The 22606-nt window shown below is 38.0% G+C and overlaps 1 protein-coding gene across 1 annotated transcript in view; it reads right to left on the bottom strand.

Annotated features, from left to right (window-relative positions):
* Window positions 1–22606, bottom strand: part of LOC121462256 (ubiquitin carboxyl-terminal hydrolase CYLD-like) — a 48687-nt gene that overhangs the window by 20683 nt on the left and 5398 nt on the right. Inside the window, exons 4-5 of the mRNA XM_041673758.1 lie at window positions 14495–14593; window positions 7957–8073 (exon numbers count right to left, since the gene is read on the bottom strand). Coding sequence (XP_041529692.1) covers window positions 7957–8073; window positions 14495–14593 — 216 coding nt within the window. The remainder of the gene's footprint in view (window positions 1–7956; window positions 8074–14494; window positions 14594–22606) is intronic.

Raw genomic sequence — 22606 nt, 5'->3', positions numbered from 1 at the left:
GTAAAAAAAACAAAGCAAAACAAAACCCAGACTGCTAACATATTTCAAATGTATCCTCAACCCTAATAACAGTGTAGTTGAAACTGTGTTTAATATTTTAGTTCAGCAATATTGTCATATTAGCTATGATCTATTCACTGTTTCCAAAATTAACAAATATTGATGAAAAAGTCATTTCCCCTTACATATTAAACAGAGGGTACCATTATAAAGAGGACTAAAATTATAGATTACCTTCATCAATATACAATGAATTTTTGGATTTGGATTGTTGTTGTGAGTCAACAGATGACCCACTTAAGGTATAAAATAATTCAGAACTGGTTCTACTTCCAGGGTCTGAGGTAGATCCTATGGAACAAGAAAAGTTCCTTTTTTAAAAAGCCAATATGTTATAAAAAGAAATTTTATAAATAAATTAACATGCGTATGGTAGAACAACTGCTCACACAACTAATATACATATACATAGTATTGTATTGTCTTCGGCTTTAAAAGTTTGGTAATTAGTCAACACAGAAGAGAGTAGGAATAATAAAATCAATATAAAAGTTAGCCGTTTATATTAAAGCTCTAAGAAACCATTCTGGTGGTCAGTGGTGACACGAGCCTTTAATCCCAGCACTTAGTAGAGGCAGGCATATCTGAGTTTGAGGCGATCCTGGTCTATTGAGCAAGTTCCAGGACACTACAGACTATCTAAAGAAATCTGGACAAAAAAAATCATTCCATGTAGTCTATTTTTCAATGTCACCTCTACTTTGATGAAATTACTGGCTCACGAATTTCACCTCTATCATTCATACCATATAACAGTGGTTTTCCACCTTCCTAAATCTGACACCCTTTAATACAATACCTCAAACTGTGGCAAACCCCAACCAGAAAATTATTTTCGTTGTTACTTTATTACTGCAATTTTGCCACTGTTATGAATTGTAATATAAATATCTTTCTTTTCCAAAGGTCTTAAACGATCCCAATAAAGGGTCATTCAAACCCCAAAGGGGTCACGATCCACAGAATGAAACCCCGTTGCAGTCAACAAAAGAACATCCAGCAGTGTTATAGAGCCTAGACATACACAAAGTTCTTTCACCAAGGTTTGTGAAGTGCATTCTATGATGGTCACATGATGTGGGATTCTCCTCCACATGCTGTGAATACCATTGGTTAATAAAGAAATAGGCTTGGCCTGATAGAGTAGAACAGAGCTAGGTGGGGAAAACTGAATGCTGGGAGGAAGAAGGGCAGAGTCAGTGAGAAGCCATATAGCCCCACAGGAGATGCCGGAACTTTACCCGGTAGACCACAGCCTCGTGGCAATACATAGATTAATGGAGATGGGTTAATTTAAGATGAGTTAGCCAGAAATATGCTTAAGCTATTGGCCAAACAGTATTGCAAATAATATGGTTTCTGTGTGATTATTTTGGGGCTGAGCAGCTGGGAACAAACAAGAGGTCTCATTAAAAAGTCACACACACACACACACACACACACACACACACACACACACAAAAACTGCCGAATGATGCACTTCTCAGAACTCATCCCAGTAATAAGTGGCTCATCATTATAATTTCCCTTCATAAACTTCAAATGTGATCATACAAGCTGATGAACAAATTAAGTTAAAAAACATTCAGGTTTTGGGTGGATATATGGATCAGGAGTAGAGTCCTATTTTAGTTTGTGTAAGATGCAAGATTTGAAGCAAGCACCAAAAAATAAAAATAAAAAAGTAATCTCAGTGTCTGGAACAATACCTGAGTAAAAAAGTACTTACCTAGCTTATAAGGTTCTGTTGACTTTGATCCCCAACATTACAAAAGAAATAATATATTTTTTTAGATTTACAATATAAACATCTTAGAATTTTATTAACACAATTTCTTGTTCTTTGTAGTTTAGGAGGATGGACCTCCGAGGCTCTGTGCCCTCATTAGGGATGTGGTGGAATATTCGGCCTGTGCCTGTCAATGGCCTGACAATGCAGCCCACGACCCATATGACCAGGGGTACTTTCCTCCTTTCAGGAGAAGGCCAGGATCACCTCAAGCACCAAGACTAGGAAGCCTGATGACGACAAGAAGACATGATTTCGAGTCTAGCATCTCTCATGCACTGCTTGAGCTGGAGATGAACTCTGATCTCAAGGCACAGCTTGGAAACTCAGTATCACCCACCACAGCCAAGGAAACTGAAGCTGGTGATGGTCAGAAAGCAATCCTTATTTTAGCACCAGTTTCTCAGAAGAAATCTTTCCAGAAAATCCAAGTCCGGATGGTTCATGAATTAGAGAAAAAGTTTAGTGGCAAGCATGCAGTCTTCACTGCTCAAAGAAGATTCTGCCCAAGCCAACTCAGAAAAGCTGTACAAAAAAATAAGCAAAAGCACCAAAAGCTGCACCCTGGCAGCTGTACATGACATCATCCTTGGGGACTTGTTCTTCCCAAGTGAAACTGTGGATACTCCGTGTGAATGCATGGCAGTCAGCTCCTAAAGGTTCATTTAGACAAAGCTCAGCAGAACAAGCAGAACACAGGCCGAAACTTTTTCTGGTGTGTATTAGAACCTCCCTCCCTCTCTCTCTCTTTCTCTCTCTCTCTCTCTCTCTCTCTCTCTCTCTCCCTCTCTAGTGTTTTTCACTGGAACTTGCTCTGTCAACCAGGCTGGCCTCAAACACAGAGATCCACCTGCCTTTGCCTCCTGAGAGCTGGGATTGAAGGCGTGTAACACCGCCAGCTGTTCTCTCTTATCCAAATAAAAAGCTCCCTCCACAGCTCATAGGCTGGCCATTTCAGTGGATTCTTTACTACATCCTCACTTAAAATCATGTACATAAAATTTTAGTTGACATAAAGTGTAGGAACAAACTATATGTATACATATATATATATATACATATACACACACATACAAACAATAACATAAAGCTTATTTAACATCTTGGAGAATCATATTATCTTATTGTAAATTACCAAGAATGGGCTCCATACCTGTAACCTTTGGTTCATTAATACTAGATGAACCTTTGTCACCATCATCTCTTGACATAAAGGCAAGTTTGGGAGGCCTCCTTTCCGGTGTCATGCTCTCTGAAATAGTAAACATACTTTTTAACTATATATGGAAGAAACATAGTTTAGCATAAAAAACAAAGAAATCCTTTCCAACAAAAAAGGCACAATCTTTATAGTCTTACAGATTCTCTTTAAAGACTCCACAGTACTGAAAGGTAATTTCTCAGGTGAAAAAAAATCAACACTGTACTTAAAAATATAATTTCTGTAAGAAAATATAATCATCAGTTATCAAAAGGCTTTAATTTTTGAAAAGTTAGTCAGAAGCAGTCAATTTTATTTGAAGTTTTAAAAAGCTTTAAAGAAAACCTTATTCATACTTTTCGTCACATTTTCCAGATCAGCATGACCAAAACAACCCTACACATTACAGTGTTTTATATTCAAGCGTTTATGGAGGGTTTCAAGATAAACATGGACAATCTTGTTTACTGTAAAAACCGGAGCCTTTACACGCCCACGTGCCTGGATAACCTCTAACCAATGTGCTGCACTAAACTGACTTGATAAAACTTTCTCAGCCACCCAAGTATGCTGGATCAGTGTATTTCACAGAACACAGCTTGATAAAATCTTGGGTAGGAGACAAATCAGAGTTAGGAATGGACTCAGTACTAGTATGTTTCCACTTTTAAGCATAACATGCATTAAGAATAACAGATATGTATACAAACAAATGCAAACAGGAAAAGCAGAGAATTACACACAAATCAATAATGCAAGTTCTAGGACAGCAAGGACTTTCTATACAGAGAAACTCTGTCTCGGGTAAAAAAAAACAAAGCAAAACAAAACCCAGACTGCTAACATATTTCAAATGTATCCTCAACCCTAATAACAGTGTAGTTGAAACTGTGTTTAATATTTTAGTTCAGCAATATTGTCATATTAGCTATGATCTATTCACTGTTTCCAAAATTAACAAATATTGATGAAAAAGTCATTTCCCCTTACATATTAAACAGAGGGTACCATTATAAAGAGGACTAAAATTATAGATTACCTTCATCAATATACAATGAATTTTTGGATTTGGATTGTTGTTGTGAGTCAACAGATGACCCACTTAAGGTATAAAATAATTCAGAACTGGTTCTACTTCCAGGGTCTGAGGTAGATCCTATGGAACAAGAAAAGTTCCTTTTTTAAAAAGCCAATATGTTATAAAAAGAAATTTTATAAATAAATTAACATGCGTATGGTAGAACAACTGCTCACACAACTAATATACATATACATAGTATTGTATTGTCTTCGGCTTTAAAAGTTTGGTAATTAGTCAACACAGAAGAGAGTAGGAGTAATAAAATTAATATAAAAGTTAGCCGTTTATATTAAAGCTCTAAGAAACCATTCTGGTGGTCAGTGGTGACATGAGCCTTTAATCCCAGCACTTAGTAGAGGCAGGCATATCTGAGTTTGAGGCCATCCTGGTCTACTGAGCAAGTTCCAGGACACTACAGACTATCTAAAGAAATCTGGACAAAAAAAATCATTCCATGTAGTCTATTTTTCAATGTCACCTCTACTTTGATGAAATTACTGGCTCACGAATTTCACCTCTATCATTCATACCATATAACAGTGGTTTTCCACCTTCCTAAATCTGACACCCTTTAATACAATACCTCAAACTGTGGCAAACCCCAACCAGAAAATTATTTTCGTTGTTACTTTATTACTGCAATTTTGCCACTGTTATGAATTGTAATATAAATATCTTTCTTTTCCAAAGGTCTTAAACGATCCCAATAAAGGGTCATTCAAACCCCAAAGGGGTCACGATCCACAGAATGAAACCCCGTTGCAGTCAACAAAAGAACATCCAGCAGTGTTATAGAGCCTAGACATACACAAAGTTCTTTCACCAAGGTTTGTGAAGTGCATTCTATGATGGTCACATGATGTGGGATTCTCCTCCACATGCTGTGAATACCATTGGTTAATAAAGAAATAGGCTTGGCCTGATAGAGTAGAACAGAGCTAGGTGGGGAAAACTGAATGCTGGGAGGAAGAAGGGCAGAGTCAGTGAGAAGCCATATAGCCCCACAGGAGATGCCGGAACTTTACCCGGTAGACCACAGCCTCGTGGCAATACATAGATTAATGGAGATGGGTTAATTTAAGATGAGTTAGCCAGAAATATGCTTAAGCTATTGGCCAAACAGTATTGCAAATAATATGGTTTCTGTGTGATTATTTTGGGGCTGAGCAGCTGGGAACAAACAAGAGGTCTCATTAAAAAGTCACACACACACACACACACACACACACACACACACACACACAAAAACTGCCGAATGATGCACTTCTCAGAACTCATCCCAGTAATAAGTGGCTCATCATTATAATTTCCCTTCATAAACTTCAAATGTGATCATACAAGCTGATGAACAAATTAAGTTAAAAAACATTCAGGTTTTGGGTGGATATATGGATCAGGAGTAGAGTCCTATTTTAGTTTGTGTAAGATGCAAGATTTGAAGCAAGCACCAAAAAATAAAAATAAAAAAGTAATCTCAGTGTCTGGAACAATACCTGAGTAAAAAAGTACTTACCTAGCTTATAAGGTTCTGTTGACTTTGATCCCCAACATTACAAAAGAAATAATATATTTTTTTAGATTTACAATATAAACATCTTAGAATTTTATTAACACAATTTCTTGTTCTTTGTAGTTTAGGAGGATGGACCTCCGAGGCTCTGTGCCCTCATTAGGGATGTGGTGGAATATTCGGCCTGTGCCTGTCAATGGCCTGACAATGCAGCCCACGACCCATATGACCAGGGGTACTTTCCTCCTTTCAGGAGAAGGCCAGGATCACCTCAAGCACCAAGACTAGGAAGCCTGATGACGACAAGAAGACATGATTTCGAGTCTAGCATCTCTCATGCACTGCTTGAGCTGGAGATGAACTCTGATCTCAAGGCACAGCTTGGAAACTCAGTATCACCCACCACAGCCAAGGAAACTGAAGCTGGTGATGGTCAGAAAGCAATCCTTATTTTAGCACCAGTTTCTCAGAAGAAATCTTTCCAGAAAATCCAAGTCCGGATGGTTCATGAATTAGAGAAAAAGTTTAGTGGCAAGCATGCAGTCTTCACTGCTCAAAGAAGATTCTGCCCAAGCCAACTCAGAAAAGCTGTACAAAAAAATAAGCAAAAGCACCAAAAGCTGCACCCTGGCAGCTGTACATGACATCATCCTTGGGGACTTGTTCTTCCCAAGTGAAACTGTGGATACTCCGTGTGAATGCATGGCAGTCAGCTCCTAAAGGTTCATTTAGACAAAGCTCAGCAGAACAAGCAGAACACAGGCCGAAACTTTTTCTGGTGTGTATTAGAACCTCCCTCCCTCTCTCTCTCTTTCTCTCTCTCTCTCTCTCTCTCTCTCTCTCTCTCTCTCTCTCTCTCCCTCTCTAGTGTTTTTCACTGGAACTTGCTCTGTCAACCAGGCTGGCCTCAAACACAGAGATCCACCTGCCTTTGCCTCCTGAGAGCTGGGATTGAAGGCGTGTAACACCGCCAGCTGTTCTCTCTTATCCAAATAAAAAGCTCCCTCCACAGCTCATAGGCTGGCCATTTCAGTGGATTCTTTACTACATCCTCACTTAAAATCATGTACATAAAATTTTAGTTGACATAAAGTGTAGGAACAAACTATATGTATACATATATATATATATACATATACACACACATACAAACAATAACATAAAGCTTATTTAACATCTTGGAGAATCATATTATCTTATTGTAAATTACCAAGAATGGGCTCCATACCTGTAACCTTTGGTTCATTAATACTAGATGAACCTTTGTCACCATCATCTCTTGACATAAAGGCAAGTTTGGGAGGCCTCCTTTCCGGTGTCATGCTCTCTGAAATAGTAAACATACTTTTTAACTATATATGGAAGAAACATAGTTTAGCATAAAAAACAAAGAAATCCTTTCCAACAAAAAAGGCACAATCTTTATAGTCTTACAGATTCTCTTTAAAGACTCCACAGTACTGAAAGGTAATTTCTCAGGTGAAAAAAAATCAACACTGTACTTAAAAATATAATTTCTGTAAGAAAATATAATCATCAGTTATCAAAAGGCTTTAATTTTTGAAAAGTTAGTCAGAAGCAGTCAATTTTATTTGAAGTTTTAAAAAGCTTTAAAGAAAACCTTATTCATACTTTTCGTCACATTTTCCAGATCAGCATGACCAAAACAACCCTACACATTACAGTGTTTTATATTCAAGCGTTTATGGAGGGTTTCAAGATAAACATGGACAATCTTGTTTACTGTAAAAACCGGAGCCTTTACACGCCCACGTGCCTGGATAACCTCTAACCAATGTGCTGCACTAAACTGACTTGATAAAACTTTCTCAGCCACCCAAGTATGCTGGATCAGTGTATTTCACAGAACACAGCTTGATAAAATCTTGGGTAGGAGACAAATCAGAGTTAGGAATGGACTCAGTACTAGTATGTTTCCACTTTTAAGCATAACATGCATTAAGAATAACAGATATGTATACAAACAAATGCAAACAGGAAAAGCAGAGAATTACACACAAATCAATAATGCAAGTTCTAGGACAGCAAGGACTTTCTATACAGAGAAACTCTGTCTCGGGTAAAAAAAAACAAAGCAAAACAAAACCCAGACTGCTAACATATTTCAAATGTATCCTCAACCCTAATAACAGTGTAGTTGAAACTGTGTTTAATATTTTAGTTCAGCAATATTGTCATATTAGCTATGATCTATTCACTGTTTCCAAAATTAACAAATATTGATGAAAAAGTCATTTCCCCTTACATATTAAACAGAGGGTACCATTATAAAGAGGACTAAAATTATAGATTACCTTCATCAATATACAATGAATTTTTGGATTTGGATTGTTGTTGTGAGTCAACAGATGACCCACTTAAGGTATAAAATAATTCAGAACTGGTTCTACTTCCAGGGTCTGAGGTAGATCCTATGGAACAAGAAAAGTTCCTTTTTTAAAAAGCCAATATGTTATAAAAAGAAATTTTATAAATAAATTAACATGCGTATGGTAGAACAACTGCTCACACAACTAATATACATATACATAGTATTGTATTGTCTTCGGCTTTAAAAGTTTGGTAATTAGTCAACACAGAAGAGAGTAGGAGTAATAAAATTAATATAAAAGTTAGCCGTTTATATTAAAGCTCTAAGAAACCATTCTGGTGGTCAGTGGTGACATGAGCCTTTAATCCCAGCACTTAGTAGAGGCAGGCATATCTGAGTTTGAGGCCATCCTGGTCTACTGAGCAAGTTCCAGGACACTACAGACTATCTAAAGAAATCTGGACAAAAAAAATCATTCCATGTAGTCTATTTTTCAATGTCACCTCTACTTTGATGAAATTACTGGCTCACGAATTTCACCTCTATCATTCATACCATATAACAGTGGTTTTCCACCTTCCTAAATCTGACACCCTTTAATACAATACCTCAAACTGTGGCAAACCCCAACCAGAAAATTATTTTCGTTGTTACTTTATTACTGCAATTTTGCCACTGTTATGAATTGTAATATAAATATCTTTCTTTTCCAAAGGTCTTAAACGATCCCAATAAAGGGTCATTCAAACCCCAAAGGGGTCACGATCCACAGAATGAAACCCCGTTGCAGTCAACAAAAGAACATCCAGCAGTGTTATAGAGCCTAGACATACACAAAGTTCTTTCACCAAGGTTTGTGAAGTGCATTCTATGATGGTCACATGATGTGGGATTCTCCTCCACATGCTGTGAATACCATTGGTTAATAAAGAAATAGGCTTGGCCTGATAGAGTAGAACAGAGCTAGGTGGGGAAAACTGAATGCTGGGAGGAAGAAGGGCAGAGTCAGTGAGAAGCCATATAGCCCCACAGGAGATGCCGGAACTTTACCCGGTAGACCACAGCCTCGTGGCAATACATAGATTAATGGAGATGGGTTAATTTAAGATGAGTTAGCCAGAAATATGCTTAAGCTATTGGCCAAACAGTATTGCAAATAATATGGTTTCTGTGTGATTATTTTGGGGCTGAGCAGCTGGGAACAAACAAGAGGTCTCATTAAAAAGTCACACACACACACACACACACAAAAAAAAAAAACTGCCGAATGATGCACTTCTCAGAACTCATCCCATTAATAAGTGGCTCATCATTATAATTTCCCTTCATAAACTTCAAATGTGATCATACAAGCTGATGAACAAATTAAGTTAAAAAACATTCAGGTTTTGGGTGGATATATGGATCAGGAGTAGAGTCCTATTTTAGTTTGTGTAAGATGCAAGATTTGAAGCAAGCACCAAAAAATAAAAATAAAAAAGTAATCTCAGTGTCTGGAACAATACCTGAGTAAAAAAGTACTTACCTAGCTTATAAGGTTCTGTTGACTTTGATCCCCAACATTACAAAAGAAATAATATATTTTTTTAGATTTACAATATAAACATCTTAGAATTTTATTAACACAATTTCTTGTTCTTTGTAGTTTAGGAGGATGGACCTCCGAGGCTCTGTGCCCTCATTAGGGATGTGGTGGAATATTCGGCCTGTGCCTGTCAATGGCCTGACAATGCAGCCCACGACCCATATGACCAGTGGTACTTTCCTCCTTTCAGGAGAAGGCCAGGATCACCTCAAGCACCAAGACTAGGAAGCCTGATGACGACAAGAAGACATGACTTCGAGTCTAGCATCTCTCATGCACTGCTTGAGCTGGAGATGAACTCTGATCTCAAGGCACAGCTTGGAAACTCAGTATCACCCACCACAGCCAAGGAAACTGAAGCTGGTGATGGTCAGAAAGCAATCCTTATTTTAGCACCAGTTTCTCAGAAGAAATCTTTCCAGAAAATCCAAGTCCGGATGGTTCATGAATTAGAGAAAAAGTTTAGTGGCAAGCATGCAGTCTTCACTGCTCAAAGAAGATTCTGCCCAAGCCAACTCAGAAAAGCTACACAAAAAAATAAGCAAAAGCACCAAAAGCTGCACCCTGGCAGCTGTACATGACATCATCCTTGGGGACTTGTTCTTCCCAAGTGAAACTGTGGATTTTCCGTGTGAATGCATGACAGTCAGCTCCTAAAGGTTCATTTAGACAAAGCTCAGCAGAACAAGCAGAACACAGGTCGAAACTTTTTCTGGTGTGTATTAGAAGCTCCCTCCCTTCCTCTCTCTCTCTCTCTCTCTCTCTCTCCCTCTCTAGTGTTTTTCGCTGGAACTTGCTCTGTCAACCAGGCTGTCCTCAAACACAGAGATCCACCTGCCTTTGCCTCCTGAGAGCTGGGAGTGAAGGCGTGTAACACCGCCAGCTGTTCTCTCTTATCCAAATAAAAAGCTCCCTCCACAGCTCATAGGCTGGCCATTTCAGTGGTTTTTTTACTACATCCTCACTTAAAATCATGTACATAAAATTTTAGTTGACATAAATTGTAGGAACAAACTATATACATATATATATACATATACACACACACAAACAATAACATAGAGCTTATTTAACATCTTGGAGAATCATATTATCATATTGTAAACTACCAAGAATGGGCTCCATACCTGTAACCTTTGGTTCATTAATACTAGATGAACCTTTGTCACCATCATCTCTTGACATAAAGGCAAGTTTGGGAGGCCTCCTTTCCGGTGTCATGCTCTCTGAAATAGTAAACATACTTTTTAACTATATATGGAAGAAACATAGTTTAGCATAAAAAACAAAGAAATCCTTTCCAACAAAAAAAGCACAATCTTTATAGTCATACAGATTCTCTTTAAAGACTCCACAGTACTGAAAGGTACTTTCTCAGGTGAAAAAAAATCAACACTGTACTTAAAAATATAATTTCTGTAAGAAAATATAATCATCAGTTATCAAAATGCTTCAATTTTTGAAAAGTTAGTCAGATACAGTCAATTTTATTTGAAGTTTTAAAAAGCTTTTAAGAAAACCTTATTCATAATTTTCGTTACATTTTCCAGATCAGCATGCCCAGCACAACCCTACACATTACAGCGTTTTACACTCAAGCGTTTATGGAGGGTGCCAAGATAAACATGGACAATCTGTTTACTGTAAAAACCGGAGCCTTTACATGCCCACGTGCCTGGATAACCTCTAACCAATGTGCTGTACTAAACTGACTTGATAAAACTTTCTCAGCCACCCAAGTATGCTGGATCAGTGTATTTCACAGAACACAGCTTGATAAAAACCTGGGCAAGAGACAAATCAGAGTTAGCAAGACACTCAGTACTAAGTATGTTTCCACCTTTAAACATAACATGCATGAAGAATAACAGATATGTATACAAACAAATGCAAACAGGAAAAGCAGAGAATTACACACAAATCAATAATGCAAGTTCTAGGACAGCAAGGACTTTCTATACAGAGAAACTCTGTCTCGGGTAAAAAAAACAAAGCAAAACAAAACCCAGACTGCTAACATATTTCAAATGTATCCTCAACCCTAATAACAGTGTAGTTGAAACTATGTTTAATATTTTAGTTCAGCAATATTGTCATATTAGCTATGATCTATTCACTGTTTCCAAAATTAACAAATATTGATGAAAAAGTCATTTCCCCTTACATATTAAACAGAGGGTACCATTATAAAGAGGACTAAAATTATAGATTACCTTCATCAATATACAATGAATTTTTGGATTTGGATTGTTGTTGTGAGTCAACAGATGACCTAATTAAGGAACAAAATAATTCAGAACTGGTTCTACTTCCAGGGTCTGAGGTAGATCCTATGGAACAAGAAAAGTTCCTTTTTTAAAAAGCCAATATGTTATAAAAAGAAATTTTATAAATAAATTAACATGCGTATGGTAGAACAACTGCTCACACAACTAATATACATATACATAGTATTGTATTGTCTTCGGCTTTAAAAGTTTGGTAATTAGTCAACACAGAAGAGAGTAGGAGCTATAAAATTAATATAACAGTTAGTTGTTTATATTAAAGCTCTAAGAAACCATTCTGGTGGTCAGTGGTGACATGAGCCTTTAATCCCAGCACTTAGTAGAGGCAGGCACATCTGAGTTTGAGGCCATCCTGGTCTATTGAGCAAGTTCCAGGACACTACAGACTATCTAAAAAAATCTGGACAAAAAAAATCATTCAATGTAGTCTATTTTTCAATGTCACCTCTACTTTGATGAAATTACTGGCTCACCAAATTCACCTCTATCATTCATACTATATAACAGTGGTTTTCCACCTTTCTAGTTCTGCCACCCTTTAATACAATACCTCAAACTGTGGCAAACCCCAACCAGACAATTATTTTCATTGTTACTTTATAACTGCAATTTTACCACTGTTATGAATTGCAATATAAATATCTTTCTTTTCCAATGGTCTTAAATGACCCCAATAAAAGGGTCATTCAAACCCCAAAGGGGTCACGATCCACAGGATGAAACCCCGTTGCAGTCAACAAAAGAACATCCAGCAGTGTTATAGAGCCTAGACATACACAAAGTTCTTTCACCAAGGTTTGTGAAGTGCATTCTATGATGGTCACATGATGTGGGATTCTCCTCCGCATGCTGTGAATACCGTTGATTAATAAAGAAATTGGCATGGCCTGATAGAGTAGAACAGAGCTAGGTGGGGAAAACTGAATGCTGGGAGGAAGAAGGGCAGAGTCAGTGAGAAGCCATATAGCCCCACAGGAGATGCCAGAACTATACCTGGTCAGCCACAGCCTAGTAGCAATACACAGATTAATGGAGATGGATTAATTTTAGATGAGTTAGCCAGAAATATGCTTAAGCTATTGGCCAAACAGTATTGCAAATAATATGGTTTCTGTGTGATTATTTTGGGGCTGAGCAGCTGGGAACAAACAAGTGGTCTCGTAAAAAAAGTCACACAAGAAAACAAACTGCCGAATGATGCACTTCTCAGAACTCATCCCATTAATAAGTGGCTCATCATTATAATTTCCCTTCATGAACTTCTAATGTGATCATACAAGCTGATGAACAAATTAAGTTAAAAAACATTCAGGTTTTGGGTGGATATATGGATCAGGAGTAGAGTCCTATTTTAGTTTGTGTAAGATGCCAGATTTGATGCAAGCACCAAAAAATAAAAATAAAAAAGTAATCTCAGTGTCTGGAACAATACCTGAGTAAAAAAGTACTTACCTAACTTATAAGGTTCTGTTGACTTTGATCCCCAACATTACAAAAGAAATAATTTATTTTTTTTAGATTTACAATATAAACATTTTAGAATTTTATTAACACAATTTCTTGTTCTTTGTAGTTTAGGAGGATGGACCTCCGAGGCTCTGTGCCCTCATTAGGGATGTGGTGGAATATTCGGCCTGTGCCTGTCAATGGCCTGACAATGCAGCCCACGACCCATATGACCAGTGGTACTTTCCTCCTTTCAGGAGAAGGCCAGGATCACCTCAAGCACCAAGACTAGGAAGCCTGATGACGACAAGAAGACATGACTTCGAGTCTAGCATCTCTCATGCACTGCTTGAGCTGGAGATGAACTCTGATCTCAAGGCACAGCTTGGAAACTCAGTATCACCCACCACAGCCAAGGAAACTGAAGCTGGTGATGGTCAGAAAGCAATCCTTATTTTAGCACCAGTTTCTCAGAAGAAATCTTTCCAGAAAATCCAAGTCCGGATGGTTCATGAATTAGAGAAAAAGTTTAGTGGCAAGCATGCAGTCTTCACTGCTCAAAGAAGATTCTGCCCAAGCCAACTCAGAAAAGCTACACAAAAAAATAAGCAAAAGCACCAAAAGCTGCACCCTGGCAGCTGTACATGACATCATCCTTGGGGACTTGTTCTTCCCAAGTGAAACTGTGGATTCTCCGTGTGAATGCATGACAGTCAGCTCCTAAAGGTTCATTTAGACAAAGCTCAGCAGAACAAGCAGAACACAGGTCGAAACTTTTTCTGGTGTGTATTAGAAGCTCCCTCCCTTCCTCTCTCCCTCTCTCTCTCTCTCTCCCTCTCTAGTGTTTTTCGCTGGAACTTGTTCTGTCAACCAGGCTGTCCTCAAACACAGAGATCCACCTGCCTTTGCCTCCTGAGAGCTGGGATTGAAGGCGTGTAACACCGCCAGCTGTTCTCTCTTATCCAAATAAAAAGCTCCCTCCACAGCTCATAGGCTGGCCATTTCAGTGGTTTCTTTACTATATCCTCACTTAAAATCATGTACATAAAATTTTAGTTGACATAAAGTGTAGGAACAAACTATATGTATACATATATATATATATACATATACACACACATACAAACAATAACATAAAGCTTATTTAACATCTTGGAGAATCATATTATCTTATTGTAAATTACCAAGAATGGGCTCCATACCTGTAACCTTTGGTTCATTAATACTAGATGAACCTTTGTCACCATCATCTCTTGACATAAAGGCAAGTTTGGGAGGCCTCCTTTCCGGTGTCATGCTCTCTGAAATAGTAAACATACTTTTTAACTATATATGGAAGAAACATAGTTTAGCATAAAAAACAAAGAAATCCTTTCCAACAAAAAAAGCACAATCTTTATAGTCATACAGATTCTCTTTAAAGACTCCACAGTACTGAAAGGTACTTTCTCAGGTGAAAAAAAATCAACACTGTACTTAAAAATATAATTTCTGTAAGAAAATATAATCATCAGTTATCAAAATGCTTCAATTTTTGAAAAGTTAGTCAGATACAGTCAATTTTATTTGAAGTTTTAAAAAGCTTTTAAGAAAACCTTATTCACAATTTTCGTTACATTTTCCAGATCAGCATGCCCAGCACAACCCTACACATTACAGCGTTTTACACTCAAGCGTTTATGGAGGGTGCCAAGATAAACATGGACAATCTGTTTACTGTAAAAACCGGAGCCTTTACATGCCCACGTGCCTGGATAACCTCTAACCAATGTGCTGTACTAAACTGACTTGATTAAACTTTCTCAGCCACCCAAGTATGCTGGATCAGTGTATTTCACAGAACACAGCTTGATAAAAACCTGGGCAAGAGACAAATCAGAGTTAGCAAGACACTCAGTACTAAGTATGTTTCCACCTTTAAACATAACATGCATGAAGAATAACAGATATGTATACAAACAAATGCAAACAGGAAAAGCAGAGAATTACACACAAATCAATAATGCAGAAAGCCAGAGATACAGAACTAAATTTTTTGATGGAAGCATTCCAAGTTTCACTTCAAAACACAGGTAAAAAAAATTTTGACAAACTTCTTTTAAATTCAAAGATCTTTCTAACTATTAAAACCTGATAACACTCATCGGACACTCATAACACTGATCTAATAAAAACAGAGGAGTCAAGATGAAAGGCTTCCCCTCAGGAAGTTTAACAGCACATCCATGAAGTGCAATACAATTGCTGAGCCCATACCTGATAAAGGTGTTATCAGCCAAAACAGTATCACACACAGTGAATTTCGAGGACAAAAAGAAAAAATAAGAAAATTTTTATGTGTTAAATATAAAAGGTAACAAAATAAAAGTCATACTGAATTAACTGTATGTAAATAATGCTTGATATCTTTTTATCATGACTGGAGGAGGAGGAAAATATATATTAAACTATATATCTTAAACACTTCAAAATATGATCAAATAGAATACTGAGATACCATTTCAATTAAAAATATACTGACTAACCATAATTTCAAAAATGATACAATGAAAGAAATACTATAAATGTTTTATGACATTACCATTCAGATATTTACAAATGTTATCTATGACAGTTTTTGTAGAAAAATAACCATCACTGGAGGAAGGTTCCTAATTAGAGCATATCAGCTGACTAAAGATTACTAATGCCCACTGTCAATTGTAACTGAGAGTTTGTAACTCCATTTGAAAAGAGAGCACAACCATATGGATACCACAATATATGTATATTACACAGGTTGGGTCTTATAACAAATGCAGCCAGGGGTCCTCCCTTTGTACTCTGTCAAGATGGCTAAGCAAATTATCCCCAAAAGGATGAGGCATGATGCCAGCTCTGCTAGTGATGCTGGAGGTGATGCTCCAAGTTCTAGGAGTGTGAAAACTGTAATTACCCTCCACCAAAGCCTTTAGGCATAGGGTCTGTTTGGATGGAAGCTTCATCCCAGCCCCTAGCATCCATATATCCAAAGAGTCTGGAATGTTCAGATGGAAGCTCTACCCCGAGCCTCCCCCTCCAATTGCCTCAGACCAGGCTCCACCCAAGAAAGCCGATCAAATGATGACCCCTCCCAAAAGATGACCATTCTCACAGGGTTTTTAAACTGCTCCCCACAGAACAAACATGTGGTTTTCTAGTCTTTCTTTCCCTTCTCCTCTCTGGAGGACTAGAAAGCCATCCGGGAGCATGCTATCTATTAAACCTGGGCTTTTTCTAATTCGGTTTGATTTGGTCTGATTTGGATTATTGTGTCAGTGGAAAGGGTTATGGGGTGCAGAAACTTTGCATCTGGAGGTTCCACCAAAGGGCTGTTTTTCTCACTGCCCGGGGCCTCGTGGTGGGAAACACCCTTCTCCCCTGCTCCTGCTCTCAGCCAGGTAAGATCAGCTTTCAAGTGGGTAAGCTGTCGTTTCCAAGTCACTACCTTAGAGGCCCAGGGCCTCTTGCGATTCTCAGGGTATCCTGCCGAAGACATGGCCGTGCCAGGCTCCCAACCTGTTACCGGGACAAGAACCTGCTTTGCCCTGTGGGACCCCTTTTTCAGAAGATGTTCTGTTCAAGGGAATTTCCTACACCCCCTATTTTTGATCCAACGCTTACCAGAGTGGATGCACTGCACTCGGCTTTGGGTCCCGGCATAGACTTGCGAAATGGGCACCTGCAATTCAAAGCCTGATCCCCAAACACCATTGGACTGCCTTTTACAAGTCTTTTTAAATTGGGGCTGGCTGACACCAATGTCCTAAATGCCTAAAAATTTTTGCCGGCATGAGGACCAGTGGACAGAACTCCCATATGCCCATGGTTTCTGGTTACTGCAATCCCACCCTTCCTTCCCTCAGTGGTCAGTGTCTCACCGCACTTGTCTTAGTTACCAGGGGCATGGCACCTGCAGATTCTCGCCTATCTGGGAATCGGAATCCTGAAAGTTCTGCCCTGACCATGCTGCTGGAGACACTGGCCACTGCATATGCACGCACGCACGCACGCACGCACGCGCGCGCACACACGCACACACACACACACACACACACACACTTCTCTTGCTGTTTGTCTGCATCTCTGCACTCCTGTCTCTCATTCCTGGCATGTGATCTGGTCATGCTGGGATTCTCCCTGCCACGGATCTGTTCCCCCTGCCCTACTACTCTGACTTGCATAGGTGTTCTGTCCTATGTTGGGTTTCTGTTCTCCCTTATAGCATCTGCTGATCTAGCCCTCAACGGGACCACCTGTGTGCTTGCCTGGCTCCTGCAACCTACTCCAGGATTTTAAAGTTGGTCAGCTGACACAGTTTCCTGGAAAAATTTTGTTCATCTCTTAATAAATACATGTAAATAATGTGGTCACAGTATGCTTGCTTTGTGCCTGTGTGCGTTTGTGCGCATGTTTTAAAATCTGTAAAACTTGTAACTCCAGATTACAACTGCTCTGAAAAAGTACAAACGCATAGATAACCACCATTTTGGTTAAGTTCAAAACCTCAGTCCCATCCTTATTAAGGGTACCCACATGCGCTGGTCCCACCAAGGAAATATTCCTCTCCCATATGCTTTGACTTACAATGTATTTCTGTATAATTCCTGTCCTGTTCATAAAAAACAAGGTTTATAACTATGCAAATTTACTGAGATATTAAGGCTTCACCTCTACATTCATGTACAAGAACACATGTTGCTAGCAGTCAGATTTTTTATTTTTATTTTTTTAAAAGATTTAATTATTTATTATGTATAGTGCTCTATCTTTCTGTATGTTTGCTGGCCAGAAGAGGGCACCAGATATTACAGATGGTTGTGAGCCACTATGTGGATGCTGGGAATTGAACTCAGGACCTCTGGAAAAGCAGTCAGTGCTCTTAACCTCTGAGCCATCTCTCCAGCCCCCAGCAGTCAGATTTTTTAACTTAAGAGTAAACCCCTTGATATTGATTTAAAACACTAAATTGTTTACAATGTTAAAACTTGGTTCTGCCTTCTACAGATTAGGATTATACTCTCTGTCTTAGAACCACAGCTAAAAAACTACATATTCCTTCTAATCTTCTTGCCTCTACTAACATTGGTAAGCTGTAACTGTTTGGGTAAACTATATGTCCAAATTTAACTTATATATGTCTAATTTAGATATCCCTGACAGGTAAAGGTACCCTGATCCTCAGGTGCCTTTACAGATCTGAGAATATGCTGCTGAGGATGTGGAAAACTGGGTCATTCATATATTTCCAGTGGTCATGTGACACCATACAATCATGCTGTAAAACAGTGTAGCTGTTTCTCTAAAATCTTACTGTAAATAGTGGTACCCTGTGTGGGTAGATCAAGTTCCTTTCAGAAGCCACAGTCTCAGCTGGTGGTGGGGTTTCATACCTACTCCCCACTCCCTACAGGCTGGGATTTTGTCTGGACTGAAGCTGCACAGGTCGTGAACACATCATCACAAATCCTGTAAGATTATATATACAACTGCCCTGCTGCATCCAGAAAATTCTGTTTTCTTGAAGTTGACCTCTACCTCTGGCTCTTAAGAACTTTCTGCTCTCTCTTCTGCAAAGTCCCTGAGCCTTGGTGGGAGGAATGCAAATGTACGTGCCCACTTAAGGCTGCAGACTCCACAGTCTCTTATTCTTGCACTTGAACCAGTTGAAGGTCTCTGTGTTGACATCTTCTGCAGGAAGAAGCTTTTCTTAAGGTTGAGATGTACTGGTCTATGGCTATATTATCAATTATATCAATTATATTGCTACAAAATTGTTACCATTTTTAAAGGTTATAAACCATGAAGACATGCAACACAAAGAAAAAACTGATCGGGAAGGATACAAAAAGAAATTATGAGTTTGGGATCAGCCTCAGGAGGAAAGGGTCCCACTAAATGACTTCCTTTTCAAATTTCTGTGAATGTGCACATACTGTGTAGTCTGAGTTGTTGTTGATAGTTGCATTATACTCTTAAGCTTCACAACGACAGACACAGCTCAATGCATTACTTTGATACTCAAAGAAATGCATGCTTTGGGAGTGTCACAAATTGGCATACTTCATCGCAACTTTACAAACCTGGATGTGCTGTCTCAGCAGCTTTAATGCTTTGGACCATCAGAAACAGCAGTTCAAAGAGGGACACTTTAACAGCGGGGTGAAGCAAAGGTTTCCAGATACCAAAAGGAAGAAATATTTCACTGGGGAGAATTCTTCCCAAATCTCACCAACTGTTCAGCTGCTCCAAAAACAATCTTTCCTACGTGCTAGAAATGTTAATTCTGTCCCACAAATGGATGTAATTGGGCAAGAAAAAATAAATAAACTAAGGAACTAAAGGAGACACTGTCACGCTTTTTCCCCTCAAGAAAAGAATGTTAATGATACAAAATATAGATGAAGGCTTATTCAAATATACCAAATTAATTTTCATTTAAATAATTTTACTTTTTAAAAGTCTATTTGCAAGCTTAATTTTGTTGGCAAATACGTGTAATTTATGTGTATAAAAGCAGTATCGTTCTCAATTATCTACTATTCAAGGTTTATGAATATCAATAGCTATGAAAGAGAAAAAAGCATTCTCTTCCTTTCTTACCACTGCTCTAAACCAGCAATAACATCAAGGACAAGCAGGAATCTTGAAGATCTTGACAAGGGACTCCCAAGTCATGAAACTCATGTTTTGTTTTGTTTTTTGTTATTTTAATTCTATACCAGTGTTGAAATAGAAAATAATTAAGATATTTATAAGGTGGGTACTGCTAAAAAAATTTTCCTTAAAAGATTACAGTCCAATTCCAAAACAGTTTTACTTTTCTTTTTTCTGTTTATTATGTGCTACTGCAGAATCTAAGACAATTTAAAGTTCAAACAAATTTAGAGTTGGAATATAAATATATATTAGTCACATAAATACATATATAAAGAAAGAAAGCTGGGAACACATCAATCTTTAATTTACAGAAGACTGAAAACACACAACCAACTCTGCATCCCTGAGCTTCACAGCTCAGGAATCTTCTTCCTTCTTTTATTAAATATTTTATTTATTTATTATGTATACAATATTCTGTCTGTGTGTTTGCCTGCAGGCCAGAAGAGAGCATCAGATCTCATTTTTGATGGTTGTGAGCCACCATGTGGTTGTTGGGAATTGAAATCAGGACCTTTAGAAGAGTAGGCAGTGCTCTTAACCACTGAGCCATCTCTCCAGCCCCTCTTCTTCCTTCTTGCATGGTTATACTAACAATGATTTTCCCAATCCCACAACATACTTCATTCAGCTATAAAATGCAATACCCAAAACAATGCAATTAAGATATCTAAAAATTGACAATTACATTCACACAAAAATGTCGCAGGTTTTAAGGTTTCAAAAGCACCATTGGACAGTTCCCTGAAAAGAAATCCTTTAAAAAAAACCAAATATACTTGTTTGCTAACTAAAGTGGAATTTGTGGGATATTGTGAAATCAGTGAGATATGACTATAGAGAAGCAGTATTACCCTGAATTGGCTCCTGTGAAAAAAACTCATAAATAAGAAAGAATTTCAAGAGCTTCTTCCCAGCCATTCAGCAAGTTAGCATTATAAAATCAGCATAACTCTCCAACTTTTTGAAAAGGCCTTCTTAATTCAGCTCCCAAATAATTTCTTGTGTGTGCTGCTCAAATGTCTCCTGCAGAGGTCTGTGGAAGCACATGAATGTGACAGGGCAGCCCCCCATCTTCTTTACCCCTTGTTTGACCATTCTCCGGCTTCATCACCATCTTACTGGCCACAGATTCTGTTCATTTAATATATATCTCAACTTATTAAATGAAAGTTCTACATAGGAATTACTTTACTTTAAAAATTTTTAGTTAATTTATCACTCTGTGTGTGTGTGTGTGTCCGCACATGCACCCATGTGCCATAGCATGCATGCATAGATCAGATGATAATCTGCAGGAGTCATTCTCTCCTCCTACCACGTGAGTTCCAGGAATCAGTCTTGAGGGCAAGTGCCCTTACCCACTGAGCCATCTTGCTAGCGCTAATCATCACTTTTGTTCAGTGCTGAGGCTGGAACTTACAGCTTCACTCAAGTACTCTAACCATGGAGCTACCGTCTCAACCCCAAGAATGCTTATGTGCTTTGCCTCCTAAATATTCACATCTAAAGAAGTCTACGTGAGGGCTTTCTACTATCTGAATTAATGGTGCTTTTACACTGCTGTATTTTAAACAATAAGCACTATTGTAACATTAAAAAAAGGCATTTTAATTCACAAACATCCCAAACTGTGCTGTCTATAAAGCATGGATGAAAAGTAAACACAACTAATTAAAATAAGGACACATATGTTTTTATGAAAACATATGAATATAAACAATTTATTTCCAAAACGTAAGAAAGGGAATTAGGAGTGGGAGACCCAGGAGGAGTTGGAGGGTAATATAATCAAAATACAATACCTAAAATAAGCTATAGAAATAAATTCAAAAGCATTTTGTTGTCAACCTTACCAATAATGGGAAAACACTAGAAGAGAAAATACAGTGTGTTGCTCACTTATAATTCTTGTTACGGTAAAATCATCTTTTATAGAACCAGAAACAACAACATTTCCATCTCCATGGAAATAATATTCCCCAGAATGTGACACTAAGAAATAGAGGATTATGCAGATGTTCACAATACAAGAGTACTCGTAGGATATGGGATTTGTTGGGGACTAAAGAGAACACAGGTTCATAATCAGATGAGTTTTGGACTTTGGTTCTGCCATTCACTTTCATCATAGATAATTTAAGCCCCAGGATTTTAATTTTGTTTTGCTTTTGTTGCTTTTGTTGTTTATTCTGCTTTATATGTTCTTAATATTTATTTATTTATTTTATGTATATGACTGTTCTATCTGCATGTATGACTTTATGCCAAAAGAGGGCATCAGATCCCACTACAGATGGCTGTAAGTTACCATGAGAATTGGACTTAGGACCTCTGGAAAAGCAGTCAGTGTCATAACTACTGAGCAATCTCTCCAACCTCCCTGTTTTGTATTTTTAATATATATATATATATATATATATATATATATATATATATATTGAGACCTATCTTATAAATCTGTTCAGGACATAGAGATAGCATAAACCATCTAATTCTAGGCCTGGCACATCCCTGGTTATGGCTTGTGGACATCCCTATTTCTGAATGCCTCTATTGACTTCAATGCACTAGCCTATCACTGGGAATTCTAACAGCACTGGTTGGTGTTACTACCATTGTCAATCACCTCATAG

This window comes from Microtus oregoni, unplaced genomic scaffold, assembly GCF_018167655.1.
Source record: "Microtus oregoni isolate MIOR12 unplaced genomic scaffold, Mior012 000024F_ref0000369, whole genome shotgun sequence".
NCBI classification, from domain to species: Eukaryota; Metazoa; Chordata; class Mammalia; order Rodentia; family Cricetidae; genus Microtus; species Microtus oregoni.
This window is presented reverse-complemented; position numbering and strand designations above follow the sequence as displayed.